Source organism: Dermacentor andersoni, chromosome 5 (genome assembly GCF_023375885.2).
Source record: "Dermacentor andersoni chromosome 5, qqDerAnde1_hic_scaffold, whole genome shotgun sequence".
NCBI classification, from domain to species: Eukaryota; Metazoa; Arthropoda; class Arachnida; order Ixodida; family Ixodidae; genus Dermacentor; species Dermacentor andersoni.
Window position 1 is genome coordinate 44184877 of NC_092818.1, and position 18791 is coordinate 44203667.

General features: G+C 43.0%; 1 protein-coding gene across 4 annotated transcripts in view; it reads right to left on the bottom strand.

The window, feature by feature from the left end:
* The window catches only part of Rbcn-3B (WD repeat-containing protein Rbcn-3B), a 188248-nt gene that overhangs the window by 9390 nt on the left and 160067 nt on the right, over positions 1 to 18791 (bottom strand). For all 4 annotated transcript variants that reach the window (XM_072288168.1, XM_072288166.1, XM_072288167.1 and 1 more), the window contains 5 exons: positions 16934 to 17120; positions 11164 to 11434; positions 9182 to 9264; positions 7136 to 7235; positions 2597 to 2701 (listed from right to left, as the gene is read on the bottom strand). In XM_072288168.1, coding sequence (XP_072144269.1) covers positions 2597 to 2701; positions 7136 to 7235; positions 9182 to 9264; positions 11164 to 11434; positions 16934 to 17120 — 746 coding nt within the window. The remainder of the gene's footprint in view (positions 1 to 2596; positions 2702 to 7135; positions 7236 to 9181; positions 9265 to 11163; positions 11435 to 16933; positions 17121 to 18791) is intronic.

Genomic DNA, 18791 nt, shown 5'->3' on the forward strand with positions numbered 1-18791 from the left:
GTCCACCTTAGTTGTGTGCTCTATACTTGCAAGATGGTTGCTAAATGAGAACGGCATCCCTTGCCAACACTAAGAAAAGCCTCACTTGAAAGCAATTCCCACAGTGCGAGGGATCTGCATAATAATTTCTTGAGTAGCCTTATCAGCGCGCCTTGCCCACACAAAAGAATCCTGGAACACTGGTGTAATAATGTAAGCGAATGCCCAGCTGACTCGACACACAGCTGCAAGCATTATAATTATGCTCCTGTAGCCTCTTATTAAAGCAGCGTCCTGCCCAGCCGCCATATTTCCTGCCACCATCTGAGGCTGGTTTCATAATCTACTGCTTCAACACATTTTGCCCACCTATTTCAATGTTTCACCACAAAGCCTTTTTGTGAAGTACAAAAGAGCCTTTCCAAGCTGAGCAGATTTTTCTGAAGCAATGGTCTTCGCATGACCTTGTTTAGCAATAATTTTGTAACGCTAGTAGGCAACAGGTTATTTCCTCTGTGCATTACGTGACCTGCCCAACTGTTTCTTCATAGTAATCTCAACTAAAATGTCAACCATACACGTTCACTCCCTAATTTGCACTGCCGTCTTCATCCTTTTTGATGTGAGAACAATTAAATCTTATTCCTTAACTTCTCGAATGGTCCTTACCTTCTTTTCAGGGTTGTTATCTTCCTGCTTTTGGCCCTACGGTTTAATTCTGACAGAATGTCCCGAACACAGTCATATCTCATTACAATGAAGTCACATCTGGCCATGGAAGTTTCCTTATATCCAATATTCAATATAAAAGTAAACATTGATAATGACAGAAATTTATGACCAATCTATGTCAAAGAAGTGAAATCATAATGCTATGCACAGTTAACCTCTTAAGCACTTTAGATGAGCCTAGCTCGTCGACACGATACTGGTAAACTTTGCTTTGCACGAGCTCAGCTTGCCCAAGGGAATATTCCCATTTTCAAAGCGATTTGGAGGAATGGAGTGCATCTATTTTTTTTCTGCTACATAGATGGCAGAACTTTTGTCAGTGCTCAAAGACGTGTGTCACTGAAATCATGCTCTTTCAGTGCCCTTTGGCAGGAGCTTTTCAAAGATGGCATCAGGCAGTGCCAGCTCACTCGTGGGTCATGCAGGGCTTGGTGCGAACTATGTGGCAAAGCTCTATGCACTGTTCCGTGCTTTCTGAAATTTCACGCACTTCGACACATGCCTTAGCAGAGGAAGAATGGGTGAAAACTTTCATTGCTGCTGAACGTTGCTAAGCAGAGCAGTTTATCTTTAAGGTGCAGGGATGCGCGACTCTCACAGGTCCTCTGATATGTTGTTTTCTAGCATAGCTCCCATCTCCTGTCTCCTAGCTTTATGGCAGCAGTCGGTACGCTTGCAGGGTAGTACAAGAGACGGCATGAGTGTTGCTCCGCCAACGCCACCTAATAGCCGGGGTACTGGGCAGAAAAAAGGAGGAGGCTCTTCCTCTTTGACTACGGGTAGGCAAGCGGCGCGGACGTTTCACACGTGCGCCAATCCATGCTTCTGCAAGACCGTCTCACGAGGCCTATACCGGAATGGATGAATGCGATCGTTCAAACGCCCCACCGTTCCCGTGATCATACGCGCAAACGCCCAGGCGTTGGGTGTCCAGCATGGGGCGAACATATTCGCTCACTATGCGGTCGCGGTGAGTCGGACCTCCCCGATTTGTCGCGCACCCATCGGCATGTTTTGTGGAGAGCAACTCGGCTAGTAGCATTAGTCTATGACAGGTGCAATAAATGCCCGTGTGATTGTTTGTACTGCTGTGTTGTCATTCCTTTGTCCCAAGAGCACGGGTCAGAACCCCACAAAGAATTGCAATGCAGAGCATTTTTCCTAGTTTCTGGCTTTACTGTTTGTGGCAGTGACTAATACACCTATGTTGCTCAGTGAAGAAATAATATGAAGTTTGCATGCATAAAGTAAACTGGTTTAATATGCTTAAGAAGGGTTTTGGAGTAAGGGAAGTTTGAAAATTTGCAATAAAAGAAAATAAGCAAAATACTGTCACTTTTTGTCAGAATAGCGCTTAAGCAGTTAAAAGCTCGATGAAGAATGGTGATATAACAAATTATCAAATATAATTAAGTCGATAAAAAATTTTCTAGTTGATATCAACATGTTGCAAATGTATGCATAATTGGATATAACGAAGGTATTTCAGTGTCGGATGCGAGTTTGTCATAACAATAATCGACTGTATCGGCAAAGCAAGCCAACAACTGTTACTCTTTCCGAGCATTTAGGATTTTTGCTACCAGAATAAGCATCCTCAGCTGTGTGCAAGCAAATGTATTCTCTTTACTGTCTGCAATATTTTTATGGATTTCATACTTCTAGTTCCATGGTAGCTGTAGAAAATCCATTTGTGTAAAGCATAATTATCCAACTCTTTACTTTGTTTTCACAGTTCACACATGCTGTAATAAAGTCTTTACATTTGCAAGTCTCTGCATTCAATAATTTGCTAGATACTTGTTCATTTTATCAAGGTTCAGCTGTACGCACTAGCGCACTAGTGTTGGGCACTAGAGAGATGACCTAAGGTAGCAGTCATTACCTGCCAGAAGCAGAGCTTGTTCTCTCCACTGGAATAGGTGGCCAGGTATTTGCCATCGGGGGAGAACGTGCAGGCAACCACAGTTGTTGAGTGGGCCGGTATTATCTGCAGAAAAAGCAGCAACCTCAGTGACAGAGCGTCAAGAACAAATCAAAACGAAGAAGACGTGTTCTAGTGCTTGTTCTTTCTTGATCAGCGCACGGACAAAACACCAGCACAGAGAAAGCACATCGAAAATGACGCATGCACTGGCTAACAACTGAACGTTTATTCAGACAACACACATCATATAAGCACAAGCCTTTGCTTTACGTGAGCACTGCATCACTTAGCAGTACATCATTACGCACAACCTTCAACCATATTTTAAAAGCACAATTTTACTGTCGAATACTGTTAACGAAGCTGGACTCGGGTACTTATTACCACACCACGTCATAAAATAAGCGTCCAAAATTTCTCTGGGCATGACATCTCTATGAAAATGTAAAACGGCAATCGCATTGAACAACAGTTCGTATGAGCAGTCCCAGCAATGTCTTGCCGAATGCAAGCCCATAAAACATTTCAGGATACCATATTTATGCACCTGTAAATCCATGTTCTCACATCTCACAGTCTGACCGAGGTACATATGTAACTACACGTGTGAGACGGAGCCATACACAACTGCACATGAGTATGACATGAGTTTGACATGCATGACGTGACATAACCTCGTGCCTGACTGAGCATACATCCTCCTGGTGCTCGTTTCTTAATTGATCACTACCTACTACAAGTTTTATTGATTTCTTGTGTACATCATCAGAGGACAGAATGAAACTAGTTACATTTGGAGGTCCCAGCACTAAAATGACCCTGAAACGATTTTGGTGATTTTGTACAAACTCAGTAGTTAGGGAACGTCCTTCTGATCATCAACTGATGCATTTAAGTGCTTCGTGTAAAGCATGTAATTTATTATAAGGTTTTCATGTGCATTGCTACCGATTGCAGCGGTGCTGCTTCCCTGAGTTTCTAGCCGCCCCCTCCCAATTGACGTCAGTTGGGGGAGCTATCTGAGTGGCTACCTAGGTCACGTCATCGATAATTATTCCAACTTTATAGTGAACAAATGTTGTTCATAATAGTTGGAACATTGGTTAACTTATTTCTATAAAAAAAGTAACAGAAAGAGAATACACAATGACAATTTATCACTGCACTCAAGCACTTCTGGAACACAACAAGTGTCTTCTGCTTGTGTTACAACATTCTCTGTGTTGACGCAAGCTGCGCAGGCAGTGTTGGTCTCAAGCTTTCTTTTTATGAGCACCGTGGACCACCCTTGTTATGTTGTGGGCTGCAAATCTATAGCGATCGGCGACATGTCAAGCTCTGCAAAGCAACATGCAAGTGGAGTGGCCGTAGCACATCAGACTGTCGGTATCCGATCGGCACCAGCATCTACGTGTTTGTCGCCATCACTTCACGCCAGAGGATTGCTACAACAGTACAGAGTTCTAGCGCGTCTGGTATTTGGGTAAACGCAAGCACCTGGTGGCATGGATCTCAGCCATCCAAACACATACCTAATATGGCAGTAACCAAGTGTATTCTGATTTGCTGCTGGTGTAAATTTTTGCCAGGAGCGTAATCATGAACATGTTGTCTTTTTAAATGTTTAAAATGTTTACAATGTTTTACGCTTGGCCAGAGCATTGGTAACTCTGCGTTTCGGTGGTTAAGCTCTGTGCCACCAGGTGGCTGCACCGTGCGGGCCGTTCACATTTACGCTAAAGCCCCTTCATCAGAGCAGTAGTAGTATGAAGGGGGTTTAGTTTACGCCTCCACCCATCCGTCAAAATGCCCAGCTTGCCTGCGTTTACCGGAATACCAGACATGCTCAGTGCTGAGACAGAATGCTCGCAACACACTCGGCTTAGATAGCTTTCGCTGGGTAGCGACGGCCAGGCGGCAAGCAGAGAGGTTGGAGAGGCTACACACGCTGGTTCCAAGACAACCGGAAGTAGACGTTATGACGTCGCATCATGATGCAGAGCCAGTGAAGGCGGAGCTTAGCCCCGGTCGCTTGGCGAACAAGTTGAGCAGAAGAAGCATGGCTAGGGAGGAGGGTAACTTGTAATCGTCTGTAGCTCTCTTAATATGAGACGCTCCCCTCAAATTGTGGTGCTAATGTTTTACTGTAGCTGTACCCTACGCGTCTACAAAATTTGTCCGAACTGTTTCAGGGACCCTTAAAGAAACTGAGGGGGACCTCCTAACATTAATAAGACACTAAAGCAAAACAGTAACTCACTTTAGACTAATAAAGCATTCTTTGAAAACTCTGTTGTCATTATTTTTTATATAATAGGTTGATTATTAGAAGAGGAAATGAAGGTCAAAGTTTCAATTCTTGAATTTCATGCCGAAACCACAACCCTGGTACACCAGTGTGACATCATGAATTCAAAAGTATTTTTTCGTATTTGGGCCGCGTTGGCTCAGCAAAGGTTCCCAAAACTTGCCATATTCAGTCTTTGACTCTTTTAGAAGGCAATGCAGTCGATTTTGCCGCAATAGAATTAACTAGGCCTTAGCAGATACCATCAAAGCCCATGCCCTCATGGTGCGCTGGTGCGGGAATTCGAAGGTGGTGTCGTCATCCATCTTTCGTATTCGTGATTTTTTCTGTCTTATCAAGCGTCTTCTCACGGTAAGACTGGTATTTTCAGTATTGTAGAAGGGTAACTCACTTGCAGGAAAAGGCGAATAAATGTGTGCAGGTGGGCACTGCAAGGGAAGTTGGAACAAAGAGTAGCGCTGGTTCCTTTGTGTCTCGTTAGTTTTCTTCATTTTGGTGCCGAAAACTTCCGTGCAGACTCATTTCCTTGATCAAACATCTCAAAGGACCTTCTACTCCACCGCTGTGAGCTGCAGGCAGCGAGGACTGACTGGATAACACATCGTTCGTGATCGGCATGGATGCCAGACCTCTATCTCAAGAGCTAATTGGATGGATCGCCTCAAGACCAAGCGGTCAGCTCAACGAGCACAGAACACAAAAACTCTGCAGGAAACCCAGTTGCTACTTAGATCCTACCCTGGACAAGCCCAAGCTTTCAGGTATTCTTGATTGTCTATCTGCTAGTAACAAGCTCTCGAAGCTTAACAATACACTCAAAGAGCACACTACTGACAATGAGCTTGAAGTAGAACACATAACTACTGTAGAGCATGACTACTCTAGAAAATGGAAGACCAATAACCAGCAACAACTGAACATTTTTGACAACCAGGACGAGCAAGCGGAAGGTGAATCAAGGGAATTAAGTGAAGTTTTGGGAACGCAATGGGATACAGAAACTGATTTTATTCCAAATCTGTAGCCCAATATTTAGCCTCAGCTCAGCCCGTCACAAAACTTGCACTACTCAAGGCTGCTTCTCGGATTTTCAACTCTCTTGGTATTCTGCCGCCCTTCATTGTCACTGCAGAACTGATGGGTTACCAGAGATCAAGGCACCACGAATAGCATGGCGCGCAGACATAATCCAGCTTGGCTTCATCAAGGTTCCAGACTCCGTGAGAGATGGGCTATATGGAGTGGTCGAGAAGGGCACAATTGCATATATTCGTCGACACCAGCCTGAAGGCTTATGGAGCATGTGCCTATTTGAGAGCAGGTGATGACAGCGGAAATTGAGCTACGTCACTTACAGTAGCAAATTCTCAAGCAGCACCTACCAAGACTTTACCACTCCTGATGCTCGAGCTTATGGCCACGGTAGTAGGAGCCAGATTATTAAAATACATCCACTCATTAAGGGAGTCGACGCATTTTCCCTGTCTCGTGTGGACAGACTATACGATCATACTGAGCGATCACAGGCGGACCCCAAAATGGGAAGGAAAGTCTCCCTTCGAGATGCTCCTCGGCTACCAGCTACATTCCCGCTTGAACACATGCTTGCCTGCCAGAGGCATGGACTTCGACTGGCCCCAATGACTGGGCCATTATGCCAGGCACCAGTGCATACGTGCAGAATTACGGCAACGGTCCGAAATGCACACTGGGGCGTGTACAGCCCACTTCGGGAGCCAGAATGGTAGCAGTGAAAACGCCGGCCGGGATAGTGCAGCGCCATGCCGACCAAGTTGCCCACAGTCACGAAGCCACATCAGGAACTACCTCTCTGGAAGCCACTGCAAGCCGACCGACATTATGCTAATCTACAGTAGTGGCCGTCCTCTTGTCCACTAATACTTGGGTATTTGTGTATGTGCCATACATTCAGCTTTAGATTATCTGTGAATATGCACTGAATGGGTGTGCATAAGAAGGCCAGGTAGTGGGGAGGGAGGGCACGGCAGTGATGTACCACTCAACACTCTACAAAAGGCTGGCGAGGGTTTTCAGAGACCAGAAAGTTTGTCAACACAGTCTTGAACCAAGGTGATAGAAATGACAAGTACAACCGTAGTTGTAGTTGGAGGAGTGAATTGCAAAAATGCACAAAAATGAAAAAAAAAGGAAAGAAATAGTGGACATGCCTGCGACTTGGAGGCCCTCAGTTCATAGATAGTCAGGTTGCCGCTCTTGGCTCCAACAGCGATGCGCCTCGTTGCCCCACAGTAGCTGACATTGTGGAATCTGCAGAAAATGCAATGCAAACGTCAGACAACATCAGTAAGAAATTTGATAAACAGGCTACTGCTCAAATCATAACTGGTACAGTCGACTTCTGCTAATTCAAGCTTGATGGGACTCACAGAATAGATTAAATTATCTGGTGGGTCAAATTATAAGGAGAGGCACAAGAAGCGGTCAGCCAAACTACTGCCCTTCATTTGGCAGTACTTGCCCGATTCTAATGCGCCCACAAATCTAAGCATACCCAGTTTTTATGGATTTGTAGCAGAAAGCAATGTGCACCCAAACTTAATGCGTACTCAATTTTATAACACAAAATATATAGTAGCATGTTTCTAATTCTGGCAATCAGAAAAAGAAACCAGGGAAGTGTTACCTTGACAGATGTAAAATTTATTTAAATTTAATGTTCTTTGCCACCGCTCTCAGACAGCACATAATCGCTGTCTATGGACCACAACATGTCATTTTCTGTACGGTCCACTGTGTGTTTGATATTCTGAATTTACTGAACCACTCCACATCCATCGCAAACGGTATGATGGCCCACATCTACTAGACTTACCATTTTGCCAGTTCATCCTGTAATGCATGGAAGTTTTCGGAGCATCGGAAGCACCTGACATGACTCTGTTGTCGCTAGCTTATTGTGTAAACTAGCATGTTTTGAGTAAGCTTTGGTAATTACAGCCTGGAAACGATGTGTCATGTTCACCAACCTATGCAAAAACTTATTCTCCACCATCTTGTGTTTACAATGGTGATGACGCTGTCTTCACCGGTGGACTTCTGCTGAAGCTGCAAACATGGTTTCGCACCAGACTGTAATATGCAGGCAATTTTTGGACAAAGTGGAAACGAGGTGAGTTAGAAACGAGTAAATTTGTTAATTATCAATTGTGAGCCGCTGTTCTCTTTTCAAAATCTGATGAAGGCAGGTCGAAATTGGATGTTTTTGACGGAACATAATGTGCCGTTCATTCACTGTCCCCTAACATCGCTGAAACAGACGCCACGGCCATTGTGATTGTGACTTAGGTCAGGCATGCTTGCGCTGACCAGTGAAGTTCAAATTATGTGGAGAGGGCCGATTTGAGGATCGAAATAATGAAACCTTTGGTTCATAGAAATGCATTAGCGCTGGCTGGGACCCTTGGTTCAGATTGAATTAACAAAAAAATTGAATTGCATGAGTTGAATTAATGGAAGGCTTTTAATTTAGCAACAGCTAAATAAAAAATAGCTTGCATTTGTATATTTGTGCAGAGCCATGTCTCCATAGTTTGCAAGATATCCAAGTGGAAGAAAAAGTCAAAGGATGCAGATATTGTGCGAATCTACAGGTGCTGACTGATAATGTGGACAGCTCTACAACATCGCCACAGGCCCCACAGACTTAATGTATGAGAACGACTGAAATTTTAGCCATGTCACAAGGAGTCATGTGATAATTCAGACTCTCGACAGCACAACCGCATGCCAATTTGGCCACTGAGTTCAGCAGAAATACAGTGACATTTTGGTTTTGACATGTCGCCAGCACTGTTGTCAACCGTGTCGCTGGCACCTCCTTGAAACCGAAAGTAGCAAAGCCTAGTTGATCCGTAGTCGCTGACCCCATCCAAACTGCAAGACAAGCCAAACCAAGCCAGTAAGTTATAAAGACTGCACTTGTAATTTGTCGTGCGAGTTCCACATGTCCAGCACTTGTTAATCCATGTGGTAAATTTTAACAGCGACTGTATGTGGCGATAACTCACCGCAACACCATGATGAAGTGGATGAAGTGCATGACTATGCCTCTGAACAAGTTTCGTATTGGGTAAAAACTGAAACCCGGGTGAGTTCACAGGAAAAGAAAAACAAGAAAATGTGGAGAGTGAACTCCACAGACTTTAGGAAGCACGAAGCAAGGTATGCTCAGTACTGTCGACAGGAGGACATACCTGCAAATGGCAGGAAACAGTTCATTGAGGCCACGCATCTTCAACTGTGTGTGATCCAGGCAGTGCAGCACAATCTCCATCACCTGTGCCGAACACAAGCGATGAGAATGCATGGAGACATGAACACTGTTACATAATTCAATAATGCATGGCCTGTGCCAACGAGGTGAACAAGATTATCAAAAAACACATGCACACATGCGTGTGAAAGAATGCGGAGTCTTTTAAGTAACTGATACTTAAAAGAAAAACAGACGGTTAACCTACACATCTGGAACGCTAGGCATGGAATGAACTAAAGGCATGCACATTTCTGATGAATCAGGCCATGACTGGTAGCCAAGGATATTTTCAATGTACTGCATGCTGCACAGAGAAGGCAAACAACCCCTCACGTGTACTCTATGGAGTTTCGTAGTTTTCTGCATTATTAGAGACTGGGCCCATGGATTAAACAAATAACATTAATAAAATGCTAAAAGAAAATCTTGACAGGTTTTTCTGTAAATGATGATGATGGGCATGAGCTACAATGAACTCTCCGAAAAAAACTTCCAGGCGTTCCTGATTTCAAAAACCCTCCAAATGCTCACGACCACTACAGCTGCTGCTTTCTACATGGACATCAAGGAACACCGCAAAAGGTTATCCAGCAAGTATTCAATGAATGACACCTTCAGGATGCGTGAGCCCAAGTCAACACAGATTTCAAATGTTTAAATGCACATTTGTTATTAAAATTGGAATAATGTAATTTTGACTAATCATAGTGTATGCATACATGTGCAGGACTTCAGTTATTATGTGCACCTTGCTTTGAAACACATTGCTGTTTTTTTTCTACCACTTTCTTAGACTTATGTTTGTTTAATTTGAATAAAATACTCATAATTTCTACGCCTTTTGTAGCTTGCAGACCCCTCCTGCAACTCAAAGAAGGGCTCTGGGGTCCTGCCATTGGATCTAACAACTAAATGGATAAGCTGATTGATACATTCATTGATTGGTATGCCCCTTCCCATAGAATCTTCAGCCCAGCAGTTCAATCAATACTTCTTGCAATTTGCTACAGCACCCTTTGCACTAAAGCATGGGATTTTTTGTGGAATATCGCAGTAATTTCACTGTTTGGCTTCAGATGTTTACAGCGGGGCTGTTCACCTGTGCTCTTTTTCTGTGGCTATTTCGGGACAAGGACAGTGGGGAAATTTTTCTAATTTTGTGAGACCATAATCCCTTAGTGCAGTCAAACTTTTATATAACAATGATGCATATAACAAATAGGATATAACGAAATAAATTTAACTTTGCTTTTTTTTGCCAATGCTAGCATGTCACAAATATATGCTTACAACAAAGATAGAAGATAAGGAAGGCATTTTTATGTCGGACGTGACTTTGCTGTAATGAAGTTTGACTATGTTGATACTTGTTACTGACAGCTGAATGGGTTGGTAAATTCATTGCAGAAAAAAAAAAAGCATAACACGGAAATGAGGATGCGAACACAAAAGAGACTTAACTATGCAAGGAAGCTTTAACTTGGGACCAATTCCAATTTCCCATTTCAAGTAAACGTGAAATGCACCAGACAACCACTGAACATTCCTGAATAAAATGCATTGCATTTAGAAAAGAAAGTGGAATATTACCGACCCTAGGAAGCCAAGTTTTGGTCTAGGGCTTCACAGTTATAAAAATTTTCAATAAACAGAAAGTTGAAGAAAATGAAGCACAAAACATTCAAATGCAAAAAAAAAAAAAGAATGCACAGCCTAGTATCAAAGATCAAGTCTCTACAGTTAGAAGCCCAACTTTTTCTTTCACGTGCAACAAACCTCAGCAACTCGGTGCAGTAGATGCTGAGTAAAACAATACATCCATTCCAATGTATTTATACAAGAGCTCGCAAGGTAAAGCTTCCTCTGAAGTGCTCGTTAGCCCTAATCCATCGCGGCCAATGGTGCGTCCCATCGACTTGCCTCAACGAGCAGGTCGGCCACCTCCGTCTGCATCTTGTCGATGAGCAGCTCCACGATGCGCAATATCTCGGGCCGCGCACGGCTCAGCACCGTCTGGTGCAGCGAGATGTTGAGCGACTGTGCATTCTGTGCGAGCGTGTTGTAGCGATGCACCTCGCGGGCCAGCGTCGTGATGAACGTTGGCGGACGCGCCGTCGCAATGAGGGACAGCGCGTGCCGCGCTGTGCGGCACGAATCTGCCGCCGGTGTCAGCGGCAGCCCGTACGACATGCTGCGCAAAAACAGACAAAAGCAGCAGCACTTCTAAGATGGAGGCTTGTGCAGAAATTACTGGAAGGAAATGACGGGAACCTGCTGCCTTATTCCTAAACCCTTTATGGATAAAGACGAGCCGAGCTCGTCGAGCGTGTACTTGCAAAAAAAGACAAACGAGGAGTCCAATTCGTCCAGTGCTGATTGTACTTTTTCCTGCAGCCCACGAGATGGTTTGAGCTCCTCTGTTTCTCTGTGCTTGTTGCAAACGACACCAGATGGTGCAAGTAGCCTGTTTGAAGTAGCCTTCAAAAGCGAAGTTGTGAACACAGGCACTTTGCAGCAAAGCTGTTGCTGTGACTAGAAGTGCTGAAAAACATTACATGCCTGTTATCACAGTTTTCTTTTTTTAAATAGCTCACTCATAAAGTTTATATTTTGATGAAATGTGGAGACGGTTAAGGGTGACATACAGGCAAATTTTTAACTGTGCATTTCAATTAAGGGTTAAATAAACATTGCTACACCTTCGTTTTCGGCTTGTTTAGAGGCGTTATGTGAAGCAGTTCAAATGTTTATCTGCTTCCCTTGGAGGACCAAAATGGCAGAGATTTTATATTTTGAGGAAATGAACTTTGGCTTAATTATAACAATCTGGCTTGTTCTTTTAATGTGCACCTAACTCTAAGCATGCAAGCCTTTTCTGCATTTTGTTTCCATTTAAATTTGGTTGCCATAGCGGGAATCGAACCTGCAACCTCGCGCTCAGCAGCGGAATGCCATAGCCACCGAGCAATGGTGTCCCATGTAAACCAACGTAGCCCAATCTTGGGCTTGTACTGGCCTTGCATGCTATACTGCTGGTGTTTCCGAGCCTTGGAAATAATGACTTCAATCCACCAATCCGATGCGCGGTGCAACAAAACTGGACTAGATCATGGTGGCAACCAATACGATGAGTAATCAGTGATTGCCTTTAACTATAGTTGATCCCACCATAACGAACATTATGATTGTAAGGAATGCGCTTGCTGTATCCGAGAGTTCATAAATGAGTGATCATCAGAGAAAAAGGCAAGAAATGCCGACACATTTTGTTGAAGAAGTCATTATGAGGAGTTTTGTTTCTTCAACATGGGCCCTAGAAACATGGTTTCTGCAAAGTAACAGCTACAATCACGAAACTGTGCTAGCTTGTCAAGATGTAATGAATATGTGCATGAAACAAATATCAGATCTAACAAAGGTACGTTCTTGTGCAACGTGGCATTGTTAAAACAAGATTTCACTGAATTAATTTTAGCAGAATGAAACAAGGAATAATAAATGATAGGATAAAGAAAAAGAATGGTAAATGCTTACACTGCCCTGCTGAAAGGCAAAAGCAAGAGAAGTAGACAAGCTTTTCACATAATAAGCATGAGGCACACAAATGCAACATGTACAATACTTACATTGCTGATTAGTGATGCAAAACTATCAGTAAATTTACCTGCTATTTATAGTATTGATAGTCTTCTTAAACATAAAAAAAATTATGGTGTTTTTTGTGCCAAAACCACTTTCTGAGTATGAGGCACGCTGCAGTGGGGGACTCCGAAAATTTGGACCACCTGGGGTTCTTTAACATGCACCTAAATGTAAGTACACGGGTGTTTTTTGCATTTCGCCACCATCGAAATGTGACCGTCGTGGTTGGGATTCGATGCTGCAGCCTCGTGCTTGGCAGCCCAACACCATAGCCATTAAGCAACCACAGCAGGTAGCTTTCTTAAACTTTATAGAATAAAAAAAACTCTCAATAGTATACTATCGATAACACTATTAATAACGTCACAATATTATGCTACAACACTATTGATAGCACCATTGATAATACCACAATATTTCCCTATGGAACCATCGATAGTACTGCGATAGTTTGCTACAGTAGAACCCTCTTGATACGTTTTTCAAGAGACCATGGAAAAAAAGGTTTAGCAGCCGGGAAAATGTAACAGTGAGGAAGGTCGCAAATCGCCACATTTATGTCAGAAACAGCTCTGAATGGCTGCCAGTACAATTACTGGATGTCTCGGTGCTCACATTGTGAATGCGGACGGCGTATACGTGCACATGTAATCAGGGGACACGTAGTCCGTGACAGAGGTCCCCTTTCAACTCTTCATGTTTCACTGCAGTACTTTGTGTGTGCTTCACTGCATAACATGGCTTTATTGTAGCTCAATGGTAGAGCATCGCACACGTAATGCGAAGACATGGGATCGTTCGCCACCTGTGGCAAGTTGTTTTTTCATTCACTTTTACATTAATTTATAATTTCTTCATTTAAATTAGTAAGTATAAGTAATTTCCCCTGTGTTATCCTTGGTGTCTTTGTTTGTTAGCTTCTTATGACTAATAAAAATCGGGCCCCTCAGTTAACTCTTCTCATTTGTGCAGCTTTAGTCGCTTATAGTAAATTATGTCACTTGTTGCAATGTACTGGTCAATTGTAGCAATGTATACAGTGATTGTCTTCGTAGCAATGCTGCAAGCAAATTTCCCACTGCACCATAAATTTACATGACAGCAGCATTCAAACGCAATGTAAGATGCGGGGACATAACAGAATGGCAACATATCAAGCGGGAATATAATATGTGGGAGTCAATGGGACCTAAGTCAGGACAGCAAGAATGCCACGTAGCAGCCAGGAAAACACAAAAGCGAGAAACATATCAACAGGTTTTCATTGTATTGAGCATGCGATCAATAGCTTTGCAAAGTTTAGCTTGTGATGCTACCAGAAACTTTGCTACAACTGACCATCATTAACAGCTGGGAATTGGGAAACATTGCCAAGTTTATGATGAAATGTTTACTTGAAATTTGTTGTGAAATTTTACATTATTGATAGAGTATTATCAATAGTACTATCAATAGTGTACTGTCGATAACACTATGAATAGTTCAATAATGACTAAACTAAAATTAAGTTATGGGGATTCGCGTGGGAAAACCACTTTCTGATTATGAGGCACCCCGTAGTGGAGGACTCTGGAAATTTCGACCACCTGGGGTTCTTTAATGTGCACTAAATCTAAGTACACGGGTGTTTTCGCATTTCGCCCCCATCGAAATGCGGCCGGCGTGGCCAGGATTCGATACCGCGACCTCATGCTCAGCAGTCTAACACCATAGCCAAATGACTAAACTGGTGATAATACTTCACTATAGTAGAAATTTGGGCTAGTTGATTATTTTCTCTTCTACATTTGTCCCTCGTTTTACATGCTGTTACTTGACAATCACTGATAGTACTACCGATGTTTTTGCATCACTACCACTGATGCATAAGTTAGCAAAATGCCACCAGCTTTGTCTCTCAATGGTTTTGAGTAGACGGTACAGCACAATTCCGGAAAAGGATTATTTGCCTCTTGAACAGAGGTACAACATTCACATATATGAAAGTGCGAGTATTTGAGTTAAAGGTTCACGTCCAGTATACATGTTGATGGAATCCGATTCAATTCTTGTTATGCCTAACCTTGAGATAACTTGAACTGCTCAGTAGCTAAGTTTACCAGAGCAGCTTCAACACTGCTGTGATGAGAATCTATGATATCACAGCATACCCCAATGCCAGCGCAATGTCTATACAAGTTCGATCACAACGTCCTTTTTAGTGCAGATACTTTTGATGCGCTGCGCACTGTCAGTGCTGCTGTCACAAACAGCACCTGAGTGTGGACTTTCTGGTCTGTTGCATCGTGCATGGCTAGTCACTGCCAAGTAGAGATAAAGAAAAGGAAAAAAAAAGAAACAGAATCGGCACACTTCAGTGATTCCTCTAGCTCAGAACTCGCTTCCCGTGACATCATTCTCTCACAGCTGACACCGCTGCGATCTCAAGGAAAACTACTTCGCCTGTAACAGTTGCCTCGTCTTTTGATTGTTACCACAGAACTCAGTTAGTCCCAAGGACGCAAGCCGGACTGACCATCGTGGTGCTCTTTGTCTCTCGAAGTTAACACTTCGGCCCTCTTCCCTATTGAAATAGGCTATGCTTGGCACTCCCTAGCAATTACTTTGTTAACACCTCATAACTGCTTTAGGTATGCCCATTTCCCAATAACAATAATTGTTTGGAACACCTTTTCTGAACAAATCATAACACAGTATTCATCGTCACATTTTGAAATGCATCATCATTCGTGACATTGTTTACAGATGTACTTATATTTATACTCTTGTTTCTCATGTTGTACTTTAGCAACAGCAACATTTTTGTACAGCTATGGCAATGTGCTCTGTAATATTCATTTTTTGTTAGTTTTGTATATTTATCACCTGCAGAACTCTTGCACAAGATTGCAGTATTTACAAATAAAATAGAAAAATAAGGTTAATGTGAGTAAGTGCAAAGGGTCATTGTTAAGGCTGCGCCAAGCAGTCCCATGAAAATTTCCCACTTTGTGCTTTGTACTAAGTGGTGTCTAGTGCCACTACACTTCGAATAACGCAGTCTAAAATTCACATGCAGTGGTCGGGGCCATGATAAGATTCAAATAATGTGATAGTGTTATAATGAGTGGTTACTGTACATTGTTTCAAAACTGCACGTCTTTGTATCAGCTTTGCTGCTTCGCTGTATAATTCTTCACTAGTGAAGAATTGGTAGGGTTGTAATCACATTGTGTCCACACGGAAAGGCCACCACGGCAACACGAATACAAACCTGCGACATCACAAATTTGGAACCATCGTGTTTTTATAACTTTGCCTACGGAGAAATGTAGGGCCACCACCTATGCGTTTCTTAGCAGGCACTGTTAGTAAACTCATGCCCATCAAGAAAATGCTGGGAATATGAACATGTTCAGCTTGTCTCGAATATGGCTTGTCTTTAAGCACTGCCATAGTTGCACAAATGAAGCTAATCACTACAAAACATTTCAGTTTGCCAAGTGAAAGGAAGACTAATATAAAATTAAAAGTGACTTGTATTGGGTGCAAGCCTTGTCTTTTTTCCAACACTACCGACTTTCCAGTACCTTTTAACCAGAAGTTTGTATGCTTTAAAAAAAGTGTTCTTGCATAATAATACAGAAAAAAATATAAAAAGAGAATTTCATGTGTTGTCTTGGAAGACTCGATTATTGTGACAGAAAGAATGCTGTTAGATGTGCCTCGAAAGTTTTGACAATCTCTGAGAAAGATGCTGATCCTTAACCCCCTTTTACTAGCATTGCGCGTGCACACACACACACACACACACACACACGCACGCACGCACGCACGCACGCACGCACGCACGCACGCACGCACGCACGCACACACACACACACACACACACACACACACACACAACCAAAACACTACAGTGCCAGTTTTCTCTTTAGGTAACTATAAAGAAACTCTATGCTGGGAACCAGGTGGAGAGCCCTGAACTTGGCTCCAAAAAGCAAGCTAAAAAAAGCATGAAACATAACAAACACTGATTCCAAGCGACAGGAGAGGGGAAGGCACCAACCTGGGCACGAGCTTGTCCGAATCGCAGCATAGTTCAAGCAGGCCAAGCAGCACACGTGATACGTCCATGTGTGCCTGCCAGACCGTGAAGCCCCGGCCAATCAGGTCGATGGCTGCTCGGCGTAGCGATGTGTGTGCAGGAAGAGCCGGAGACGCGGGCGTCAGCAGCAGGTACGCCAGCGCCTGGCCTGCGGCCACACGTGGGAAATTAACTCGCTGCCGGCCTCAGTCCGGCTCGGACCAGCCATTTTGTACTGAACCGTGGTCGCACATAAAGGTTTACAAATTGCAACTACGGCTGGCATTTATAGTACTTTAATTTCTTGCTTCTATCACCCTCTCTCCCTGTTTTTAATGAGTGAACATTCTTTGGCCAGCTCCCTAGCCCCATCACATGAAAAGTGTAATGCCTTGTTTCTGCACAAAAATGCGTAATTTAAAAAGTTAAGACGTTTAATTGTTATGATAGTGTAAATGTAGATGATCGGAAACTTTTAAGTAATAAGGAACAATTTAAAGCAAAAAAATAAAATAAATAGACAATACCCATAGAGATACACAGGGCTCCTTAGAAAATGCATGGGGAAGCATATATAAGGCTGGACCAACTGAACTTTGCAGTGGGTCAACTTGAAATTTGGGGTGGGTCAACTTGAAATTTGGGTGAGGCCCAACTTGAAATTTAGGGACGGGCCAGCTTAGATTTGGGGGCGGGCCTGCTTGAAATCTGGGGTTGACACAATTGAAATGTGCGGTTGAGGCCACTTGAAATTTGGGGGTGGACCTACTAAATTCAGGGGTGGGCCAACTTGAAATTCGGGTGTGGCCCTACTTGAAATTATGGGGTGGACCAATGTTCAATCGAGTGCTACTGAACATCCTTCGAGTTATGAACACCTTGCAGGGAAGCGAGTGAGTTGAGGCACTTGGCGAGTTTTCATAGGGCCTTATTGATGTGCAGTCAGAAAGTAGTCGAGAGCTTGCTCAGACAAGGAGCACGCGCATAACACAGGCTTGCAAGAACGACAGCGAGGGTGACATGGCTCCGCAACGATGCACTCTCCCCTCACGAAACGCCTCACCCGCTACTGCAGCAGATGACGATCGCTTTTGACCGCTCTGCTCTGTTGAGATTCACTGGTGCCTGGCGTTCCAGCTCAATTGGTACAATTGCACTAAAGGGGTTGGATGCGACGAGAAAATCTGTCAGCTGTCTACTAAAACCTAAGCATTCTTTGCCATGGGAAAGGCCATAGGTAGACACGCATAAGCAAGGAAAAGCACGTAAAGTAAACTAAGCAAAAACGAAGTCACAGCCGAGCCAAACAATGCTTATACATTAGCAGACAATTCTCATAATTTCTGTAGCTTTTTCTTTATCTGCTAACATTTTGCTGTCTTTTCCCTAAGTGCTGGAAATTTGTCTTTGTTCTGACTAGCCCAACTTTTTGTATTAGCTACTTCAGTAGCTCAACCTTCTAACATGTTTGATCTTTCTGATGGTTCATTTTTTTTTTCCTTTTCATTGTTGAAATATCCATATTCTCATTGGTAATACAGTCAACTAATTATGATAAAGTTGCATCCAGCCCAATAATACCTTGATGATATCCAATATTCGTTATAAGCATATATTCGTGACACACTCTGATAGAAAAAAAATATTTGATTTTCTTTTTTATACCTTACAATGTTCTGTTATATCGATGCTCATTATGTTGAGATTTGACAGAAAGAAGTTGTAAATGATGCCTTTCAAAGGCTTTTTTTTAGCATATTTATGCCAGTGCATACCTGTACTTCGTGTGTTACACAACACGTTCGTGTTATGAAAGTGGTTGTTATCACAGTACAGCTAA